The sequence below is a fragment of the Aptenodytes forsteri genome, unplaced genomic scaffold, assembly GCF_000699145.1.
Source record: "Aptenodytes forsteri isolate BGI_AS27 unplaced genomic scaffold, ASM69914v1 Scaffold56, whole genome shotgun sequence".
NCBI lineage: Eukaryota > Metazoa > Chordata > Aves > Sphenisciformes > Spheniscidae > Aptenodytes > Aptenodytes forsteri.
The window spans coordinates 998,641-1,018,004 of record NW_008796213.1 but is presented as its reverse complement, the minus strand read 5'-3'; the positions used below and the strand labels follow the sequence as shown (position 1 = coordinate 1,018,004).

Genomic DNA, 19,364 nt, shown 5'->3' with positions numbered 1-19,364 from the left:
CAGGGAAATGCTCCCAGTCGCGCTCCCCCTTTCATGAGATAAAAGTTGCCGTCTCCTCTCATACACCCGTCTCCGGATGCGTGTAGCTAAAGGGATTTAAAGGGACCTGCCAAACCTGTTGTTTACTCGGCTGTGCCCCAGCGCAGCGGGCAGGGCTGAATCCCGGCGCTCCCCCAGCTCCACCGGCGGCTCTCTCCTGGCGGGAACGGCCTTGTCCCCGTCAGTCTGCTGACGGGCAGTCTTTTGGACCCAAATCATTCAATAATCATTACAATTGCAAAAAAGTTTGGAGCTGTGCCCCGGCGCTGTAGTTCTGAAGGCAGCTGGCGCAGGATGCTGCCCCTCAACCTGCTGCTGTGTGCCTAAAGCACGTGTCTCTTGGCTGGGCTGAAGGCAGGGCCCCTCGTGGGTGGGGAGAGGAGAGGAGGAGGCCCAGTGTCCTGAATTGAGCCCAGAACTTCAACAGCATCGCATTTGTGGTGGAGGCCGAGTAACATACTTGAGCACAACCTAACTGTAATGCTCTCTTTTTCATTTTGAATTTTAATTCGGCGCTGGTGGAAGGTGGTAGGCTGGCAGCCATGGAGACATCTGTTTAACCCTTTTACAAGGCAAGCCAGGAGGGTGATGGTTCCTCGGCAAACCCCTTGACTGCTGTGTGCTTGTTTCCAAAGGTGAGACTGTTTCTGTCAGCCGCGTGCAGGGCATGTGCAGTGGAAACTCCCTTCTCCCCAGTCTGCACATAGCCAGATTCACAGTGTGGTTTACAGCTTTTTTAAATAAAGAGAGAAAGATTGCATGAACTCTGCAGTGTAGGGGCAGACAGTGAACTGGAGACCTTTCTGCTGACACCAGCGTACACTGAACTCCTTTGGCCCCCAGGTAAATTCTAGGTTTCTTGGGATCTGTCATCCATGGTAAAGAATCGGCAGGTAACAAGTCACGGGATTTTCAAACACACCCACAGGCATGCAGCATCCAGCTCCCACTGAAAGTAGGTGGGATTGAGTGCCAGAGCCTCTGGGAAAAATTCCTCCTTGCTTCTCCCCCAGCCCAGAGATTCTCAAAGATGAGCTAATTGCCTACATTTGCAGTCTTTCCTTTAAAAAGAAAACATCACTGACTTCTCAGTAGAAGAAGATGTTAAAAGAGGCGATACATTCACACAGGTTAAAAATAAACAACATTAAAACTGTGACGGTTTGTTGTCTTACTCATGCTGAACAGCTCTTTCTGTGTCACCAAACTCTGCTTTGCATTGATTCTTAACACCTGATGCTTTGTACCTCTTTCATAATGAGATGAACGACGTGCACAGTCCTACTTGACAACCAACTTCTCCTTCAGACTTGCACCCCTCGTAGCACTTGCTTTTTAACAGAAAGAAGCAGCTAGTGAGCTGGGACTTGAAAACTGAGTGGTTAAGCAGAATGCATGGGCGGGACTCCATTTCGTGACTCAAGCCTTTGCATTTTTGTAGAACGTGCTCAGTCCAAAGTCCAAGTGAAATGACCAGTAATATTACTTAAGGACATGGAAATGTATGCTTTTTAATGAAGTCATTTCAGCTATTCTGCCAAATAATTACTACTACTTCTGTTCAAGTCCCCATCCAGGTATGTTACCCTCTTTTTTTTTTAAAAAAAAAAAAAAAAAAAACAAAAAAAAACCCCAAAAAAACCACCAAACTGTTCAGTGTCTCATGATTTTGAGTGCCTGTGATGCTTTTTCAATAGCAGGTGGTTGCAAACAGCATCATAACAGCTGCAGTGACTGTACTCAGATAAGCATCGCAGACTGAACTCCAGCACTTGCTTGAGAACATCCCAAGTTTTCCTTGCAGGGCTCCTGATCAGGCTGAGCGTGGTGTTAGTTACGCAATAGGAGTTTCGGGGGGAGGGGGGGGCGTGGGGGGAAGTCCTCTTTCAAGGTGGAATGTCTGCAGGTGGGACAGGTTTGGGATTTTTTTTTTTTCTCCCCCCTATGCAAATCTTGCTGATTACTGTTTTCATGCTTTGGCCTATCCCTTCTGGAGCACTAACCGCATGGCAGTTTAGAGGAACGCCCAAGTGGCTTAGCCTTTCACTTCTCTTGTCTGAATGGGTTAGGTACTTCTTTCCCACTGAAGATCAGCAGGTAAGTAGGCTCCTTTGTGACTTGGCTGCTTCTGAAAACTTCACTCAGAACAGCTTGTGACCCAGCCAGGATGAGCTGTGGAGGCTCAAACATAGGAAAGAAATGTCCAGTTTGACTTTTGATACGTGCTTGGTAGTTGCTCCCAGTTGCATCTGGTGTGCTAAGATTTCACTGCAGCACTGAGTGCACAACAGTAGCTGTGGATGACAACCAGCAAAAGAGTTACTTATTCTGGCAGAAGAAAGGTTCCTGAAGATGTAGTTTTGACCTTTTACTGGTTTTGCTCAGCTCATCAAGTGAAAACTCAACTGCATGCTGTTTCCTTCAGATGTGGCTGGGCTGTAGTGGCCAAATACAGCTTTCCTCCAAGTAAAGTTGTTTTGGGTGGAGAGAGGAAGGGAAGTGGAAGGAAAAATCTGAGGATATAGGGGACCAGAAGAGTATACAGTACACACAATTCTAAGGTTATGGTTGTTGGAAATTAGTCACTGTTTTGAGCTATCAGGACAGATGACAGTATGAAAAATGTTTTTGCAAATACTGAAGTTGCATTTTCAGATGACTCCAATTAGCTTGGTCTCTTACTTCCTTGGACCATTCTGGCTTTGGGCATGTTAAAATACGGTTTTCTGGAGTCCAATTTTAACTTCTATTCCAAAGTTTCTTTTTGCAGCGTGTACACTCAGGGGGGAGGTATGTTTACACTGAGTCTCTGATATAGATCAGCTCCTCTGTTGACGTACAATTCTCTGTCCTACAGTTGATTTTTCAGTAGAGGTATTGCAGTTTATTTCAGCAGAGGGACAGGCCCAAGAATTTATTAGCGAGACAAGCAACTCTGCTTCTGGCGCCATAGACAGCTCTGGAAGCATTTTTCGTGTGTGTGCATGTGCCTGGGTGTATGCACTTGCAGATGTAAAAGCCAGAGCACGTATATTCTGTCTATATTAAGGCATTTGTTTCTTTTCCTTTAAAAGAAAAAAAACTGTACCATTTTGGCTATGTTTCTTAGTTCCAATGAAATGCTGTAGAGATGAGCATTGTGAGATTTCTACTGACAGGAACCGGCTGCATCAACATGTGTAGGCTAGATCGTACTTTTCTGTAGCCCAACTTCGGGGAGGCTGTGCCAAGGCTGTTTTGTACACAGAAGGGGAAATGAAATTATTTGCAGGGGTTCGCCTCCTCTCTGACAACGTACTGGCAGTTTTGCAGTTGCACAAAGGGTGAATGCTCCAGGGTCAGAGCGAGGAGATGGGAAGAGGGGAAGGTATTGAGTAGTTGGACTGGCATCCCTCTGCTCTCCCATAACCCCAGGGAATGTTTCTCTTTCAGCTTTGCAAGAAGCAGGTGAGCATGTTCCTTCCAACTGGCCTGATAATTGTGTTACAAAGGGAGACATGCCTGCCTTCTAGGAATTCCTTCCTTTCTATTATAAAAGGTTTTCATTCTTCTTGGGTGATCAGAAAGAATGCAGAAGGAATCTGGAAAAGCAAATGAAAGTGGCTCAGCTTTTCTTATTCTAAAATCTAAAAGAGTTCAGAAGTTCTTCCTGAACTTGAAAACTTAATGAACACCTGAAGCAATACCTCCTTTTAATTTAGATCATCAAATTAAATTGTGCGAAGAAAACTAAGCACCGAATTCTAGTCCTGACAGGTAACGAAAGCATGAAACCACTTTCACACATGTATGATGCATGCTGCTTTGTACCAGCCTTTCACAAATGTAATAAGCAGGTTGTGGTTTTTTTAATTTCCTACCTACTTTACTGTTCTCTGCTTGACTCCAAATTTTTTTGCAAGACAAGTCTCTGGTTTTGATGCTCATTTTCCAAAAGTGAGAGGGCAGAGGGATGGAGCGAATTTGTTCCTGCAGTCTTTTCTGAGTCCATTCAAGTTGCTAAAGCAGTTATTTAAAGCAGAACTTGGGGGAATAGCAACTTCTCCTTTTGCAGGGAGACCAGGGAGGAGGAGGACCACTTTTCCCCTGACTTGGGGGAACATTGCTCCCCTACTAGTGCAGGTAAATCTCCATTTCTGCAGAATGACAAATACGCTCTACTGGGATTTCTGATTCTTTGCTGGTGAGCTGTCCCTTTCACTTCTGTGCAACTGCTGATTTAAAAGATGTCATATATTTCAATAACATGCTTAAATTTTGCAAAATTATCTTGTGTAATGCTTTTTAACTTCTGTGGAGCTACAGTCCTACTTGCCATCTTTTTATCTGTCCCAAATTTCACGGGGTTAAACTCCCACAGCTAAGATTCAGGCATTAGGCTAGCTGGCAGTCTAACTCCCTGGTTCTAATTTGAGATCTAAATTGCAAAGCTCTCAAGTTAAACCTTTTAAAGTGCCCAGTTGTATGTACTTCTAAGTACACTTAAGTCTACAGAAATGTAGTGTCAACTCCAGTACTAGACACACAACTATGGTTTAGAATGGAAGCTGAGACAGAGAGCTTTAAGTTTAGCAGTGCTGATAAGTACTTCTAGACTCAAATGCTTCTACATTAGCTATTAAGCTCTCCAGCTGACAGAATATTTAGTGTATAATGGTCAAATGGCAACTGTTCAGGATTAAATGTGTAACTGGACTGACGCCTTCCATTTATAACTGCACTTCGATGCAGTTGTCAGAGAAATCTGTTTTACTTGTGGTTTTGCTACAGGCTCTTCCCCATTCAGGCATGATATATGGTAATACTGTTGCTGACCATTCATCAAGTGGGAAACAGATGGCACTAGTTTCCCTTCTATTGAAAGATTGTGTTGAAAGGCTGCTCCTGTGAGAATGGCAGCAACGATGCAAAACAAAATATTTTCAGAATATACGTGTCTGATGCCAGCCTTTGCCAGAACGTTAATTGTAAAACATGCATCTTGTTCTGCTGTGGTATAAATACCAGCTGGTGACAGAGATCATCTCATCAGTGTCTGGATTCCTGGGAGAAACCGGGTTAGAAAGTAAATCAAATTGTTGAGATCAGTTCTGTGTCTTGCCCTGTAACAGTCAAGATGTTCTTGCTGCTTAAGTTTTGTGTCTGCAGTTAGTCTTTGACTTTCTAAAGAAAAGCACCAGGCCACAGACTTAACGTTGGGGAAGCCAAGCAAAATCTAAAATCACTGTTTGGTAGTTGAAAATTCCCAGGTGAACATGCTGTTGGATCTCCAGAGGCTTGTTAAACACAGTGTCCTCAAGAGACTGTCTGTTGAAGGACCGCATTGGATGCTAAGAAACGAAATACATACTCTTAAGTGTTTGCCTTGACACTCTGTTAAACAAACAAACATTTGTCTTGACAGTCCAGGGATACTAACTCGATTTGGCTGTGCATTCAAGTTCATTTGCTAAGTGTCCCTGAAAACATATCTAAGCGGAAGCAGAGAGTAGAGTAGTTCTGAGTCTAACCATCCCTCAGCAAACCCATTCAGCAGGTCACTAGTTGGATACCTTCTTTTACTTACTACAGCTGCTCCTGGCCTTCAGGCCAATGCTGTGCTAGTAGAGGGAGCAATGAGTCTCCTAAGAAGCCTGGCAGCATTTGGGGTGACTTTGCTGGATATTTGCACAAATCATCCTTGCGAGAACCCAGCCCTAGGTGAGCTCCTTGGGCTGTAAATGTGCACGAAGAAGAAAGGAATACAGCACTTCAAGCCTGTGGTAAACAGCATGAGTTGGGACAGGAGGGAAGGAAAGACCTATCCCCTCCATCTTTCTCTTAACAAGTCCCTTGCCGTCAACAGGCTCTGCAAGGGGTTTGGTCAAGACAAGCTTTTTGGAGAGTTGACTTGTGTCTTTCTACATGTTTGTGCAGTAGTAATTGCAAGGAGACGCAACCTCAGTGGGCACCAAGTGGTCTTGTATTATAATATGCTAGACTGAAATGTAAACATGCACACTTTCAGCTGGATATGCGTTCCTTAATGGATTTTGTGTAAGAGTGTTAACCAACAATATTAGATAAAATTTTTGCTTTTCTGTTGTTCTCAGGAGCCTGGGAACCTTGCGTGGAACCTTGTGTGTTTATTTTGTGGTGCTGCCATGCTCTGATCTTCCCCTCTGGGGTGGGGAGTTGTATTTTTACCTCTGTGTGGAGGACTGTGACTAGGACTGGGTGGCTCACTAGCTTTTGCTGTGGTCCTGCAAAAATGCATGGGATCTTTTTCCCTTGCACGCAATCTCTGTCCGTCAGTAAGGTAAGCATGATGCTAGGTATGCTCGTTTTGTGGAAGCACGTTTTCAACCTCACCTGAAGCTGCTTTTCAAATTATTTTATTGCTGTAATGATGTGGCAAGTCTTGGCCCTGTAGACTGAAGATTTCAGGTTAATTTTCTCTGTCCCTCTGGAGGATATTAGAATTATGTCCCTTGCCTTCCTGCAGGTGGAAGATTTGGGGACAGATCCCTATGCCACATACATTCACCAGTAACCCAAGTTGTGTTTCTGGGACTTGGGAGTTCCCTCTCACCGGACTTGCCCACAAGTGATGGAGATGCTGCTCTCCTGAAAGTCCTGCCTGAGCTACTGGGTCTTTCAGTAGTATTTGTGGGGAGGAGAGGTAGTTTTCTGTTAGCTTCTACAAGAATGTAATGACTTGGCCCTTTGTTGAGGGAAGAGGGGGAGATCTTATTTGTTATTTGCATGGCTCTGTCTAATTTTAATTTTTTAAAAGCAGAAGTTCTCAGCAGTGGGAACCTGTTCTCATGGAGCTTTCTGCAGCTGGTGGCCTGTCCCCTCTCTGAGCAGTTAGTGTGTGATAAGAAGCAGCAGAGGTGGCTGCTTGCTCCCTGCAGCAGGTGATGGAGGCAAACCTTGCACCGTGGTCTGTTTAAAAGAGAACCTCTTGGAACGGTCCCCACCTGCGTTATAAGACAGATGCTGTGCAGCCTGTGAGGACTTGCTGTGTGTCCAGGGCCAGTGCCAGGAAAGCACTGGCTTTGCTCAGTTGTTGGTTTGGTTTTTTGAAGTGCTGTGGGAGCTCTGTTTGCTCTGACAGCTTCTCATGCCGTGTCAGACTGTGCCTAACAGGAGTCTGCACTGGGGAGTAACTGGTGCTTGGGGAGAACTGATTTGGTGGTGGGGACATGTGTTGAAGGGGTCTTCGTCTTGGTGTTTGCAGTAAATCCACTTGTAACTAACTTTAAAAGTTTCTGCCTGGAAAACACCTCCACTGTATGTTACCTGCTCTGATAGCAAATCCCAGCTCAGGTGTGCTGAAAAGGATAGGCAGAACTCTTAAGAGCATCATGGCTTTTGGCTTTCTGAGCTGGTGCTGAGTTTGCAGAGCTGGTGGTTAAGAAGAAACAACTTCCCTGTAAATGGACTACCTTTTGCTCCGGCGTCGTTGGCGGTGGCTGGGATGTGTGGTAGGCGCATGCTGAAACGTGCCCCAGGGTCCTGCTCCCCGGCCCTTTTCTAGCTGGGTTTCCTTCCCATGGAAAGCAGGGCGGGGAAGGCAGGAGGGCGAGAACTGAGCCTGTGCTGACACGGAGCTGGGATGTGGCTGGGATGCTCACCCAGGCCTGAGAGTCAAGAAGCGCTCCTGGGTCCCGCAGTGCAGGCATGGCCATTGAGGGCTGGGTGGGACTCCACCCTGCTGTTTTTAGAGCAGCTTTTCAGGTATGTCTGCCCTACAGCCTAGAGGTATGACTGCAGCTCATTTAAAATGACTCCTACTCACTTTCAACAAAGTTTGACAGGGATGTTTCCAACAACCACCGGTGATGATGACAAAGTAGTTCCAGTGACCCAGGGTTCAGCTGCCAACTACTTATCCAGGGGCTCGGGCAGGTTCACACAGCCTGTCCTGCAGCCTGTTTTGCCGCATACATAGGGCTTTCATTAGCCAAGTCAGCTGCATTCACACCTCTGGTTTGTGCTGTTGTAGATGTGCCCTTAGAGTAGAGTTGTGCAGTAAATGAGCTTGTCATGAGTCCTGCTGGGTATTGCTTAATATTCCAGCTGTTGTTAATTATTTTTTTAATAAGTGTATTCTAGGTGCATCTGCTCTTCTGGGGCAACGCAGGATAGAGCTATGGCCTAATCTAGCAGTTTCCCATCCTGAATTATAATTTCCTTTTGGTTTGCCCAGTGAATTGCCCAGGTTTTTCTTTCAGTATCTAACAGTGATAAGTAACACCAGTTCCTGTTTGTTTTCACAGGCTACAGCTGGGAGGAAAAGATGTTTGGCTTTCACAAACCGAAGATGTATCGGAGTATAGAGGGCTGCTGTATTTGCAGAGCTAAGTCTTCCAGTTCTCGTTTCACTGACAGCAAACGTTATGAAAAGGATTTCCAGAATTGTTTTGGGTAAGATTCTCTCTTTAGTCAACATCGTGGTTAGTTGTGGTGTTGATCTCAGGGCCACGAACCTGATGTGCTGTCCCTTTTGCTCTGAGAGAATGAAAGATTAGGTTAGCAGAGGTGGGTGGTGGGGGAAGGCTGGCTTCAGCTTCCTCACAACTTTCCCGGCCAGGCCAGGAGAGGCTGGATCCTCTGCTGCTGTGTACAGTACCATTTGGTTGTCAGTCTGCTGTTGCTGCCAATGGAGAGCTGCTGTAGTTCGTAACAGTGAAGGGTCAGGCTCGTGCCTCTCGCACCTCACAGCACGTGCAGGGATTTAGACCCCTCTCAGACTGTGCGTTTTGCACATGTTCCTTAGAGGTGTAAATGCCCACACAAGCTGGTAAACAGCACAGCTCCATGGAGGTTTTCTGTGGCTCTGAAGATTCAAGAATGTTAACCAAAACTTGATGGGTAAATACTTCGTAGTTCTAGCAGGGTTTATGCACAGTACCTTGTTTCAGGTATTGGTGCCTTTGTTCAAACAGGGCGTATCAAGATGTTATTAAAACTTCTCATTGGAAACCCATTCTGATGGAAAGTGAGCATCGAGTAATTAGCTTTCCAATTAGGTAATGTTGCACATAATGTTACTTGAAAGCATTGGTAAGCAAAACTACAAATACCAGTGATTTCTTGTACCAGCTGCTGTAACCTTTTAACTTTTTTGAAATACTTCCTAAGGACTTTGAAATTCTGTCTAAATTTGTGTCCCTGAATTGTCAGCAAAGCAGATTCTTCTGTGATAGCTTGTAATTATTTTTTACTTTGTTTATTCTGAATTTTTTTTTCTGAGGCAATAAGAATTTCTCCTGTTTATGCTGTGGTTTTCCATGAAATTATTTCCCCTGGAAAAAAGTCTGTTGTCAATAGATACTTTCTGCTTTTTCTTTCCAGTCTTGTTGGATTACCTCTCATCAAAACCTTAGGCCTGAGTGGAAATTTCATGTATCATATTAAAAACTATATATACATATCAGTATTGCTGCTCTTGTCTCAAGTGCTTAACTTCATATGTGTAAATCTTTGCAATCTTTCAAAATATTTCCTTCTTCTCCTCTTTTCTAGAAACACTCCTTTCAAGTGTTGAAAGGACAAAAACAAAGCTTTATAGTGCTTTGTATTTACCATGGATTTTTGTACATAAATCTGGTGCTGACAATTTTCCTTGTCATGTTTCTTGGCTACTGTCCTTGGCGGTGGAAAGACTGTGTGAAGGCCCGTTGCTTTTTTTTTTTTTTTAACTAAGTAAAGAAGCTTGCAGTATACCAGGGCCTTTGGTCTTGTGCTATCTGAAACTGTCCTTGGCAGTGGAAAGACTGTGTGAAGGCCCGTTGCTTTTTTTTTTTTTTAACTACAGTAAAGAAGCTTGCAGTATACCAGGGCCTTTGGTCTTGTGCTATCTGAAATATTTTTGCCAAGGTAAAAATGCAGTCTTAACACTGAGCAAACAATGGCTTATCTGAGCCTGCCCCATTCATCTATAAATGCTTCAAAGTCTTCCTATTTAAATAGCTGAAAAATTCTACAGTTTAGCCCCTTTATATTTCTTTTAGCGCGGATTAGCAGTAGAGATGATTTCTGAAGAAAGCTCGTTAAAGGGAGCGAGTATTGCTGTCATTCCAGTGAATGCTGTTTCTGAAACCTTATCCTACGCTTATGCAGGAGTGTGTTAGGTGGTATTTGTTGCTCATCCTTGAAGCTCTGTGAGAAAGTTAAGAGCTGAGTAAGTTTTTGTCGGATCTCTGAGGTCTGTTCCCAAATGTACATTCAAGGAATATGATTATTCTTCCTCCCTCCCTCTCCAACCAAACCAACGAAACCCACTGGAACTGTGTGGTGTTTTTTCTGGTGGTTTTGTTTTTGTTGGTTTTTTTTAAAAACAAAACCAACTGAAGGTGATGGGACTTGTTGGTTTTAGTGCCTCACTGGAGGCAGATTACACCACCTTTTATTTCTATATGGAAGAGTGCTTTCTGAAAATGAGGCCTGGTCTTTAAATGGCAATGTTTGAGCACCCCAGATGAATTATAATACCTGAAAAACAGAACTTGAGAACCCTTCTTTTCCGTCAGTTTTTATGCTTCTTGCTGTTATCAAGTGTGTGTGGGGGTGCTTTTATTAACTGTTGTCAAGTGATTTTTGCTTTTGTTTTTACCAGACTCCATGAGGCCCGCTCAGGAGATATTTGCAATGCCTGTGTCCTTTTGGTGAAAAGATGGAAAAAGTTGCCAGCAGGATCCAAAAAAAACTGGAATCATGTTAGTAATTTATTTCTCTTCTACCCCAAAACTAACTCGTCTCTGCCTTAGTCCATCCTGCTAGAGAGGGGAGGTGCTGGCAAGAATTTGGGATTTGCTATTTCCCCCACACTCTCCCTTCCCACCCTCAGCATCTCTAAATCCTTCCTGGAGTATTTCCTGTTACATGGCTCTTATCTGTCTTCATTTGGCGTACATGCAAACGGTGATTATGCAAGCCCGGGATGGAGCCGCAGACTAACTTACCTTGTAATTCCTTGTTTTCACAAGCTTATAACTTTGTCCAAAAGTCTCTTATGACACTCAAAACATTTCAAATTTGGCCTCTATCCAAAATTGGTCGCTTTTTTTTAGTGTTTTTTTGAATAGTTTGAACAAGTAAAGCGACTTGCTCAAGCAACACGTAAATCAATGTCGTTTAGTCAGATAATTACAATGACTAATATCTCGCAGCTATTCCCACTGATATATTCTGTTTTGATACATCTAATTCGGTTTTTGGGCCTAGGGCTGGGAAGATGATCAGGATTCTTTGCGTATGTTATAATCTTTATTCAGGAAGCCTTGATGGTAATGGGAGCCAGGCCTATGCTTATTACTACCGCTGGCTTTATTCAGAAGTTAAATTGATGACTTTTTTAAAAAACTCCAGGGCAAATGCTTGGCAGACACTCTTAACTGAACCTGTATTGACTTAAACAACTGTTGTCTACTAAACTGAATTTGTCAAAAATAGGAAGAAGGCAAAAGTTGAACTGAAGGTGCTTTTTAAACTAGTTTGCTGCATTTTCCTACCGACTCAGCCTCTTACAAACCCGATTTAAATGAAACGTAAGAGTGTTGGTGCACAGAACTGCCTTGGTTTAACTAAATTGGTTTTGAACACCTTCAGCTAAGTCAGTACAGGTACCTTGACTAGGGCAGTATCTGGGCATGATGCAGAAGTATTATGTGTGCGTTTTTCTGTGTTCTAGGTGGTAGATGCCAGGGCTGGACCCAGTCTTAAAACAACATTGAAACCAAAGAAAATGAAAACCCTGTCTGGAAGCAGAATAAAGAGCAATCAAATCAGCAAACTGCAAAAGGAATTCAAGCGGCACAGTAAGTGGATCCAAAGAGATTTTGGCAATAAACTTTGGCTTCCCCTAACGTAGCTTACCGTTAGCTGGCCAAGCTGAATCACCATCTAGATTCAGTTGTGCGCTCACACATTTGGGCACTCCCTGTTTTCCCAGCCTCTCATCCTCCGAGGGCTTGGGGAGGGGGTGGAATGAGGAGGAAGAGCTTGTGTGCAGGGTGGGCTGCAAGACAGACGTGGGGAAGCAGCGAGGGGGAGTGGGGAGCCTGGCTTGAAAGTGTAGGCAATTGTAGCTTATGTCCCACACTTAAACGACATGTCTCTAGAAAGAACTTCTTGGGCAAGACCCTCATTGAAACTGAAGTTGGAAGAGGTTTCCCCTTGCTCTCAGTAATGCGCTATGGCCATTTTCAGCTCTTTTCCCAAGAAGCACTGTTCTGTTGATACCACTATCAGTCGTCTTCTTCCATACGTTTCCAACCCAGGCTTTCTATTTAGCCTAGATTTCTTTTTTCCCCCCTTTAAATTCCTACCATGTTTCCTCTGTATAGTTTCCTTACACCTTCCTCTGCTGGTCTCAGTGATTTCTTTCCACTAGCGCTTAGACTCTTCGAATAGATTTGGATTCATAGCTTTCCAACAAAGCCATCTGCCAGTTATGCTCTAAATGGATGTCGGTACTTTAGGTTTTTCCTCTAAATCAAACCTTCCAGCTCCTTAACTGTTGCTGACTTGGTTTTCTCTCTCTTTCAATTACCCTACCTGGCCTGAAGGAAAAGCTCTCCAAAGAATCAGTAGAGGCCCTGACCCAAAGAGCTTGTAGCTCCTCATTCAATGTAGTATAGTTAATCTAATTGTGTTACTGTAGGTGCTAGAGATGATAACTAAAAGGTAGGCTAGTAGACCCTCTGTTAAGGTGTGTGTCTGCACTGAGTACATAGTTCATAGTCTCGATCCCGCAAAAGCTCAATACTACCTAGCCCATTGCACTAATGAGAAGAGCTTTGCAAGACTTTAACTGAATGGGTAAGAAAGGAGATTTACAGTGAGGGAGAAAGTACTAGATCTGAAGCACAGATCCCCATCGTCCTCAAGGATCTTCCAGTGATTCCAGAGTGGGACTAGGATCTTGTCCAAAGCGTGGCCTGCACAGGCTATGTTTTGAGAGCCAGGAACTGAAGCCTGATCCTGAACCTCTTTCCAGTCCCTCCTGTACAAGGAACCCCCTCCACTTCCGAGGACTGTCTCCCAAATGCTGACAGATAGTCTCTCTATTGAAATCAGCAGGGGCAAGTGAACAATGGGTTGTCGTCGTTAAGTTTTTCTTGTTAATGAAAAAAATCTGTCTCTCTGTTCCCAATCCGCATGTGACCTTTTACAAGTCAGGAAGAGGGTAAGTCGTTGGATGCATGTCCCGATTCGTGCATTTATTCTTTCCCCTACAGATTCCGATGCCCACAGCACCACTTCGAGTGCCTCCCCAGCTCAGTCGCCCTGTTACAGTAACCAGTCTGACGACGGTTCTGACACAGAGATGAGCGCTGGGACCAGCAGAACACCAGTTTTCTCCTTTTTAGATCTCACGTATTGGAAAAGGTAAAAAGCAACAGAACGTGCACTCTGTGCAGATAGCAATTCACTTCAGGTACACAGTGCTTGATTCTGCTTCTTCAGGAATTTGCTGCTGCTGAACTTAATTTGTTTTAAGGATATAATTTAAGTCACAGAGTATTATACGCTATCTGTCTGTCTTTGGAAAAAATGCCATGTGTTTAAGACATTTTCCCCTATCTCCTTCCAGTTCCCTAAATACTAATACAGTTGCTGGAAAATATTTTTACGTTTTTTGGAGTAACAGATAATATTCCTGACTGTTATTATCTTGTCTTAAAACTGTGCTCTGTAGACATGATGTGTTACCAAGTACAACAGTGCTCTCAGCTTGCCAGCAAAACATCGCATTTGATTTGGTTGACCTGTGATGGTAGTCATTTTAAAAAAAAATAAAACTAAAAATTTGGAGTGGGAGGAAAACCACAAGATTTTCTGGGAGCTGATGAGCTTGTTATCTTTTATTGCCTGTTGTGACACAGTAATCCCTTGTTTAGCTAATTGCTCTATTGCAGTTGTTGTGACTTTGCTGCCTCCTCTCAAATAGTGTTTGCAAGTGCATTGTAGGCAAGGTTAGTTCAGCCCAGATAGTTGTGTATCTGAAACTTCTCTGGGAAGCAAAATGGGAGACCTAGTTTTGTATAGACATGGGTTTGTTGGGGGTTTTTTTTCCTTCTTTTTCTTTTTTTTTTTTTTTTTTCCCCCAAAGCGGTGTTGTGGATTTAGACACAGACTTGTTTTCTCTTTCTGAGCAGCCTTTTCCCTCGTATCCTCTGAGCTGGAGGCTCAGAAAAGCAGTGTCTTGGGTCCAGCTGATTTTTTGCATTTCTGTAAATTCTGTATATTCTAAACACACAAACTATCTGTCTCTCTCCTTGCCTTTTCTTCCAGGCAAAAGGTCTGCTGTGGAATTATTTACAAAGGGCGTTTTGGGGAAGTCCTCATAGACACTCATCTCTTCAAACCTTGCTGTAGCAATAAAAAGTCTGCCACTGAAAAGCCAGAACAAGAAGGACCACAATCTCCAGCAATCTCCACCCAAGAGGAGTGGTGACTTCCTTGGATAGCTGCAGAAGGTTTTTCAGATCCTCTCATTCTCTGGAAAAATACTAGAAAAGTGACTGTTCACTTTGGACACCTGCTATGCTGCCAAAAGACTATTCCCTGGAACTGTTTTGGGTTTTACTGCTACAATTCCACAAACTCTGAAGCCAGTTTGTATCCTTTCAGAAAGACTGTACATAATATTTAAGATGCTATGGAACACTTAGCAAAGCTGAATGCTGCTGCAAGGTCGTCTAATCTTCCCTCCCCCTCTCCCCCCCACTCGCTTCACAAGTGAATATGAGGATGGGGTTTTGTATATTAAAGTATATGTAGTTCATGTTTCCGTATTGAAAGAAGCAGTGGTTGTAAGGCTTTTTTTTTTTAAAAGTTGGTTGGTAACCTCCCTTAAATCCCCAAGAAAATATTTCATTCTTAGACATGTATGAGTCAATAAGATGAACTAATACATAGAAATGTTATAAGTCACCTCTCTAGTTATATAAATATATTTTTTATTACAAAGGGCGTTTTGGGGAAGTCCTCATAGACACTCATCTCTTCAAACCTTGCTGTAGCAATAAAAAGTCTGCCACTGAAAAGCCAGAACAAGAAGGACCACAATCTCCAGCAATCTCCACCCAAGAGGAGTGGTGACTTCCTTGGATAGCTGCAGAAGGTTTTTCAGATCCTCTCATTCTCTGGAAAAATACTAGAAAAGTGACTGTTCACTTTGGACACCTGCTATGCTGCCAAAAGACTATTCCCTGGAACTGTTTTGGGTTTTACTGCTACAATTCCACAAACTCTGAAGCCAGTTTGTATCCTTTCAGAAAGACTGTACATAATATTTAAGATGCTATGGAACACTTAGCAAAGCTGAATGCTGCTGCAAGGTCGTCTAATCTTCCCTCCCCCTCTCCCCCCCACTCGCTTCACAAGTGAATATGAGGATGGGGTTTTGTATATTAAAGTATATGTAGTTCATGTTTCCGTATTGAAAGAAGCAGTGGTTGTAAGGCTTTTTTTTTTTAAAAGTTGGTTGGTAACCTCCCTTAAATCCCCAAGAAAATATTTCATTCTTAGACATGTATGAGTCAATAAGATGAACTAATACATAGAAATGTTATAAGTCACCTCTCTAGTTATATAAATATATATTTTTTAAAGGTGTGGAGATCTCACCCTATACTACTGACGTAACAAAGACAAATATTTCATCCCTCTGATGTGACACAGACTGGTAAACTGTGGACATCTCTACTCCAAGTGGTAGTTATCCGAGAAGGCCCCCAACATAAAGTGCTCTTCAGAAGGGGTGGGAGAGCTCTCCTCCCTCGCTAAGGAGGAAGATTTACCTAAGAATCGAACATAGTGAAATGGGAGGCTACTTCCCTTGAACCCAGCAGCAGACGCCCTGGGCTTCATGTAACTGACTGGTGATTAGAGATGGACCAAGAAAACATCTTGATGCCCAAGTTAGGTGTAGATGATGGCCAAAACTGAGTAACTGCCATCTGTTGGCCCAGTGCAGCTGAAATGTGACCACAGGCCAGGCTTCCTGCTGGTTTTGGACCTGACATAGAACCAAACCCCTCGCTAAGCAAATCAGGCTTTGGTCCGGGGACATGATCTGATCGCAGCCTGGGGTCTGGGTTCACGATTGCTGTTTTGGAACCCTTCCCCTGCAGTGCTTCTCTGTGTTTGGGTTTTGGTTTTTGGTTTGTTCGTTTAAACAACTACCAGATCAATGCTTTTGTGAATACTGAATATGAAAATTTCTGTTAAGAATGGTGCTGTACTGAATCGAGGCAGCTCTGTTTGTGTACGCGATCAAAAGATAGTATTTCTTACATGGATTCCCAGACAAACTCGCGTGCAAAACCATTGTGACACTCCTTCAAACTCCACTTTGCCTGTAGGGTGGAAGCAGCTTCCTGGAAGAGCGTGCTGCAGTTTTAGCTCCCAATTGCTTCATGTTCCTTTTATGAAGGTTTAACTTGTGTAAGTTGGGAATTCTGCTTTTTTTTGTTTGTTTCTGGTTTTGGGGGGAGGGGGGATTTTTCTTACTATTACTCTTTTGGGATAATCTATAATGAATTGCTACAAGCTTTCCTTTTTGTGAGAGTCATTGGCATAATACTGTGGTGGGTAGGGCTTAGGACTGGATTTCCTTGTAATCTCACTTTCTGAAATGGGAATGCTTAGCAAATGAAAATATAGATAGGGAAAGATATGCAGGTTTTGAGATCAGCCTCTACCCTCAAAGCTTTTTTTTTCCCCCTTTTTTTTTTCCTCTCCTTCTGTTGGGTAAGCCAACCTCTGGAGAGAAAGAACATCAGAGGAAACAGGGCTTTGACTTACCACAGCCTTACAGCTTAGAGCTTTCATTGGTCTTATTTTGCTTTTCCTAAACTCTCTGAGATTCTGAAGGGAGGACAAAGCTGCCTACCTTGCTTTCATCTGCAACCAAATAGAATCATAGAATCATTTAGGCTAGAAAAGACCTTTAAGATCGAGTCCAACCGTAGATATAATGGATACTTGCTTGTATAGCGGCTTAACTAGGTTGGTCACGTCTAATGAAGGTTTGAGCAAGAGTCCTAGCTGTTTTTGCAGACACCTGCTTTCATTTGAATTTGTGTTTTCAGCATCGGTAATTCTGTACACCTAAGGCTGCAGTATAGGTGGTAGGATGTGCTCTGATACGGATCATCTCTTCTGTATTTATTTATTTATTGCTAGATTTCAACCGCCAACTGCTTCCCCTACTCCCTCCCACCTCTTCCATTCCCGGTAGTAATGCAAAATGAACTGTATGTAGTCATGCACTTTGTATTAATGTATTAGAAATCTATGGAACCTGTTTTGTACTTTTATACTGTTCAGACACTTGTAATCCAAACTTTTTTTTACTAGGGTAATGAATAAATTTAGACTTATTTAGAAAATAAACAACTTCTCCTCTGCTTATTTCAGCTCTGTTCCGTTAATTAGACTTAGTGTTTGAACCAGTCCAGGCAACCCATGTTTCTATTTGAACAAGACTTCAAGACTTTTTTTTTGAGGGGGTGAGATAATTCTCTTCCTATTTAATTTGGAAAGAAGAGCGGAGCAAGGGAAAGGAGGTGGTGGTTATTGTGATAGACAGCTGTCTCGGGGCAGAATCGCAGAGCTTTCCCTTGGCACTGCGTGTGTCAGGCATTCCTTTACTGGGAATGGGTGGTGCTGACATTTGGTGTTCCCGGGGGGCTTGCTCTCAGTCTAGCTCACCGGCGTTCAGCAGAAGCCAGCTGAAGTGACAGTGTTAAAGGGTTGGTGCTGACAGCATGTGGAAACATCCCTTTCCAGATCCAGCGGAGTCGGTGGAAGAGACTAGTGCTCCTCTACTGAAGCTGGAGCGTTTCTTCCCACGGCAGGCGTAGTCAGCTGGATAAGCTCCAGCAGACTGGTGGGAGCAAGGTCTCTGGCAGGAGATGGCAGTGAGTTTAGAAGAAGATGAGGCTGTTCCCTGATAATGGGGAAACATTGCAACCTTAAGCATGATGGCTTGTTGTGAGAGAGTATTTTGGACTTCAGTGGAGACACTGATTTATTCCTGCTGATATGCTGGCTACTTTCTTATAAATTGAGCACGATGGTATCCAGCGATTCATGTAGAAATAATTTCAGTGAAAGCTCTGCATAGCCTGCAAGACCACACGATTTTACTACAATAGCATCTATTTTGGACATATTTACATTATCTGCTGTAGATGCCTAAACATGCCTTGGGCATGATTCGGTTCACCTGAAATAAAAAGCTCTACATAAAGTCACTGAAGAGAAGCAGGTGCACCAAAAGGTGGTTTAGAGCAGGTAAACTTAGTATGTATCCCACTCTTGGCAACTTCCACCCTTTTTCAAATAATGAATTCCTTTTCCTTCTCTCTTTTACACTGTTGCTGCACACCGGTGACTACAGGTACTGTCTGGGTGCAGAGAACATCAGTGTTGATGGACAGAGGGCTTTTTTTCGTGGGGCAGATAACCTAATGGAGGGCTACAGCTGCAGAGGAGGAAGCTCCTGTGGGAACATTGGGGAGGCAGGACTTGCCATCTTCAGAGCAATGTGAAATGAAATCGGGAGGCAAAATCCTGGGTAAAGCCCTCCTGTGCTTCACCTGAATCAGCTGTCCCAATGACAAGCGTGACATCTGCTAAAATACCTTACAGTACAAGCATTGTAAAGATGCTTTGCGGAGGATTGTTTACAGTACAAGCATTGTAAAGATGCTTTGTGGAGGATTGCGTTATACTCAAAAGATGAGAAGAACGAGGCACGTGACGAGAAGGTGTCCTAAGCCTTCAGTTCTGGGCATGGGAAAGGACCGTTCATGCCTCAGCCTTTGCCCTCACTCTTGGCTGTAGACTTCACCACAGATGCTGTTTCAAGCGGTCTCAGCCTCAGTGAGAACCTGGCCCCAGGTCTCTGCTGAAGCCAAACACAGTAGTGGCAGAGCTGGAAATGGGCTGGGAAATGTGCTTGTCATGGGTGAGACTTCTTAGAAAGAGATGTGGGAATCGGGCACTTTGGGGACTGCGAAGAGGTGTGGTGCAGGTGGCTTTTATTGCTGACCTGATGATACTGGGGAGAACGTGGACGTTTATGTAAAAGCCTCAGTACCCAAGGGCCCTGCAGGAGACGTAGGTGCACGCACATGCTGCCAAACAGCTGACCCCTCGGGAGAAAGGAGCTCCCAACTTGCTGGTGCGGTTATGTCCTTTTCGTGCCACAAACAATCTTCCCCCGGCAAAGCCCGCAGTGCCGCCAGCTTTCACGCCGTCGTAGGTTTTGTTGAGACCGTACACCTGCGTGCCCGGCAGCCGCCTCACCCGGGCCTTGC

The 19,364-nt window shown here is 43.8% G+C and overlaps 1 protein-coding gene across 1 annotated transcript; it reads left to right on the top strand.

Moving 5' to 3' along the window:
* Nucleotides 1-8,307: 8,307 nt before the first annotated feature.
* On the top strand, nucleotides 8,308-14,990 carry FAM60A (family with sequence similarity 60 member A). Its single transcript, XM_009288327.1, has 5 exons — nucleotides 8,308-8,451; nucleotides 10,646-10,745; nucleotides 11,720-11,846; nucleotides 13,269-13,419; nucleotides 14,326-14,990. The coding sequence occupies exons 1-5, from the start codon at nucleotides 8,324-8,326 to the stop codon at nucleotides 14,486-14,488; spliced, it is 669 nt and encodes a 222-aa protein (XP_009286602.1). The 5' UTR covers nucleotides 8,308-8,323; the 3' UTR covers nucleotides 14,489-14,990.
* The last annotated feature ends 4,374 nt before the right edge of the window (nucleotides 14,991-19,364 follow it).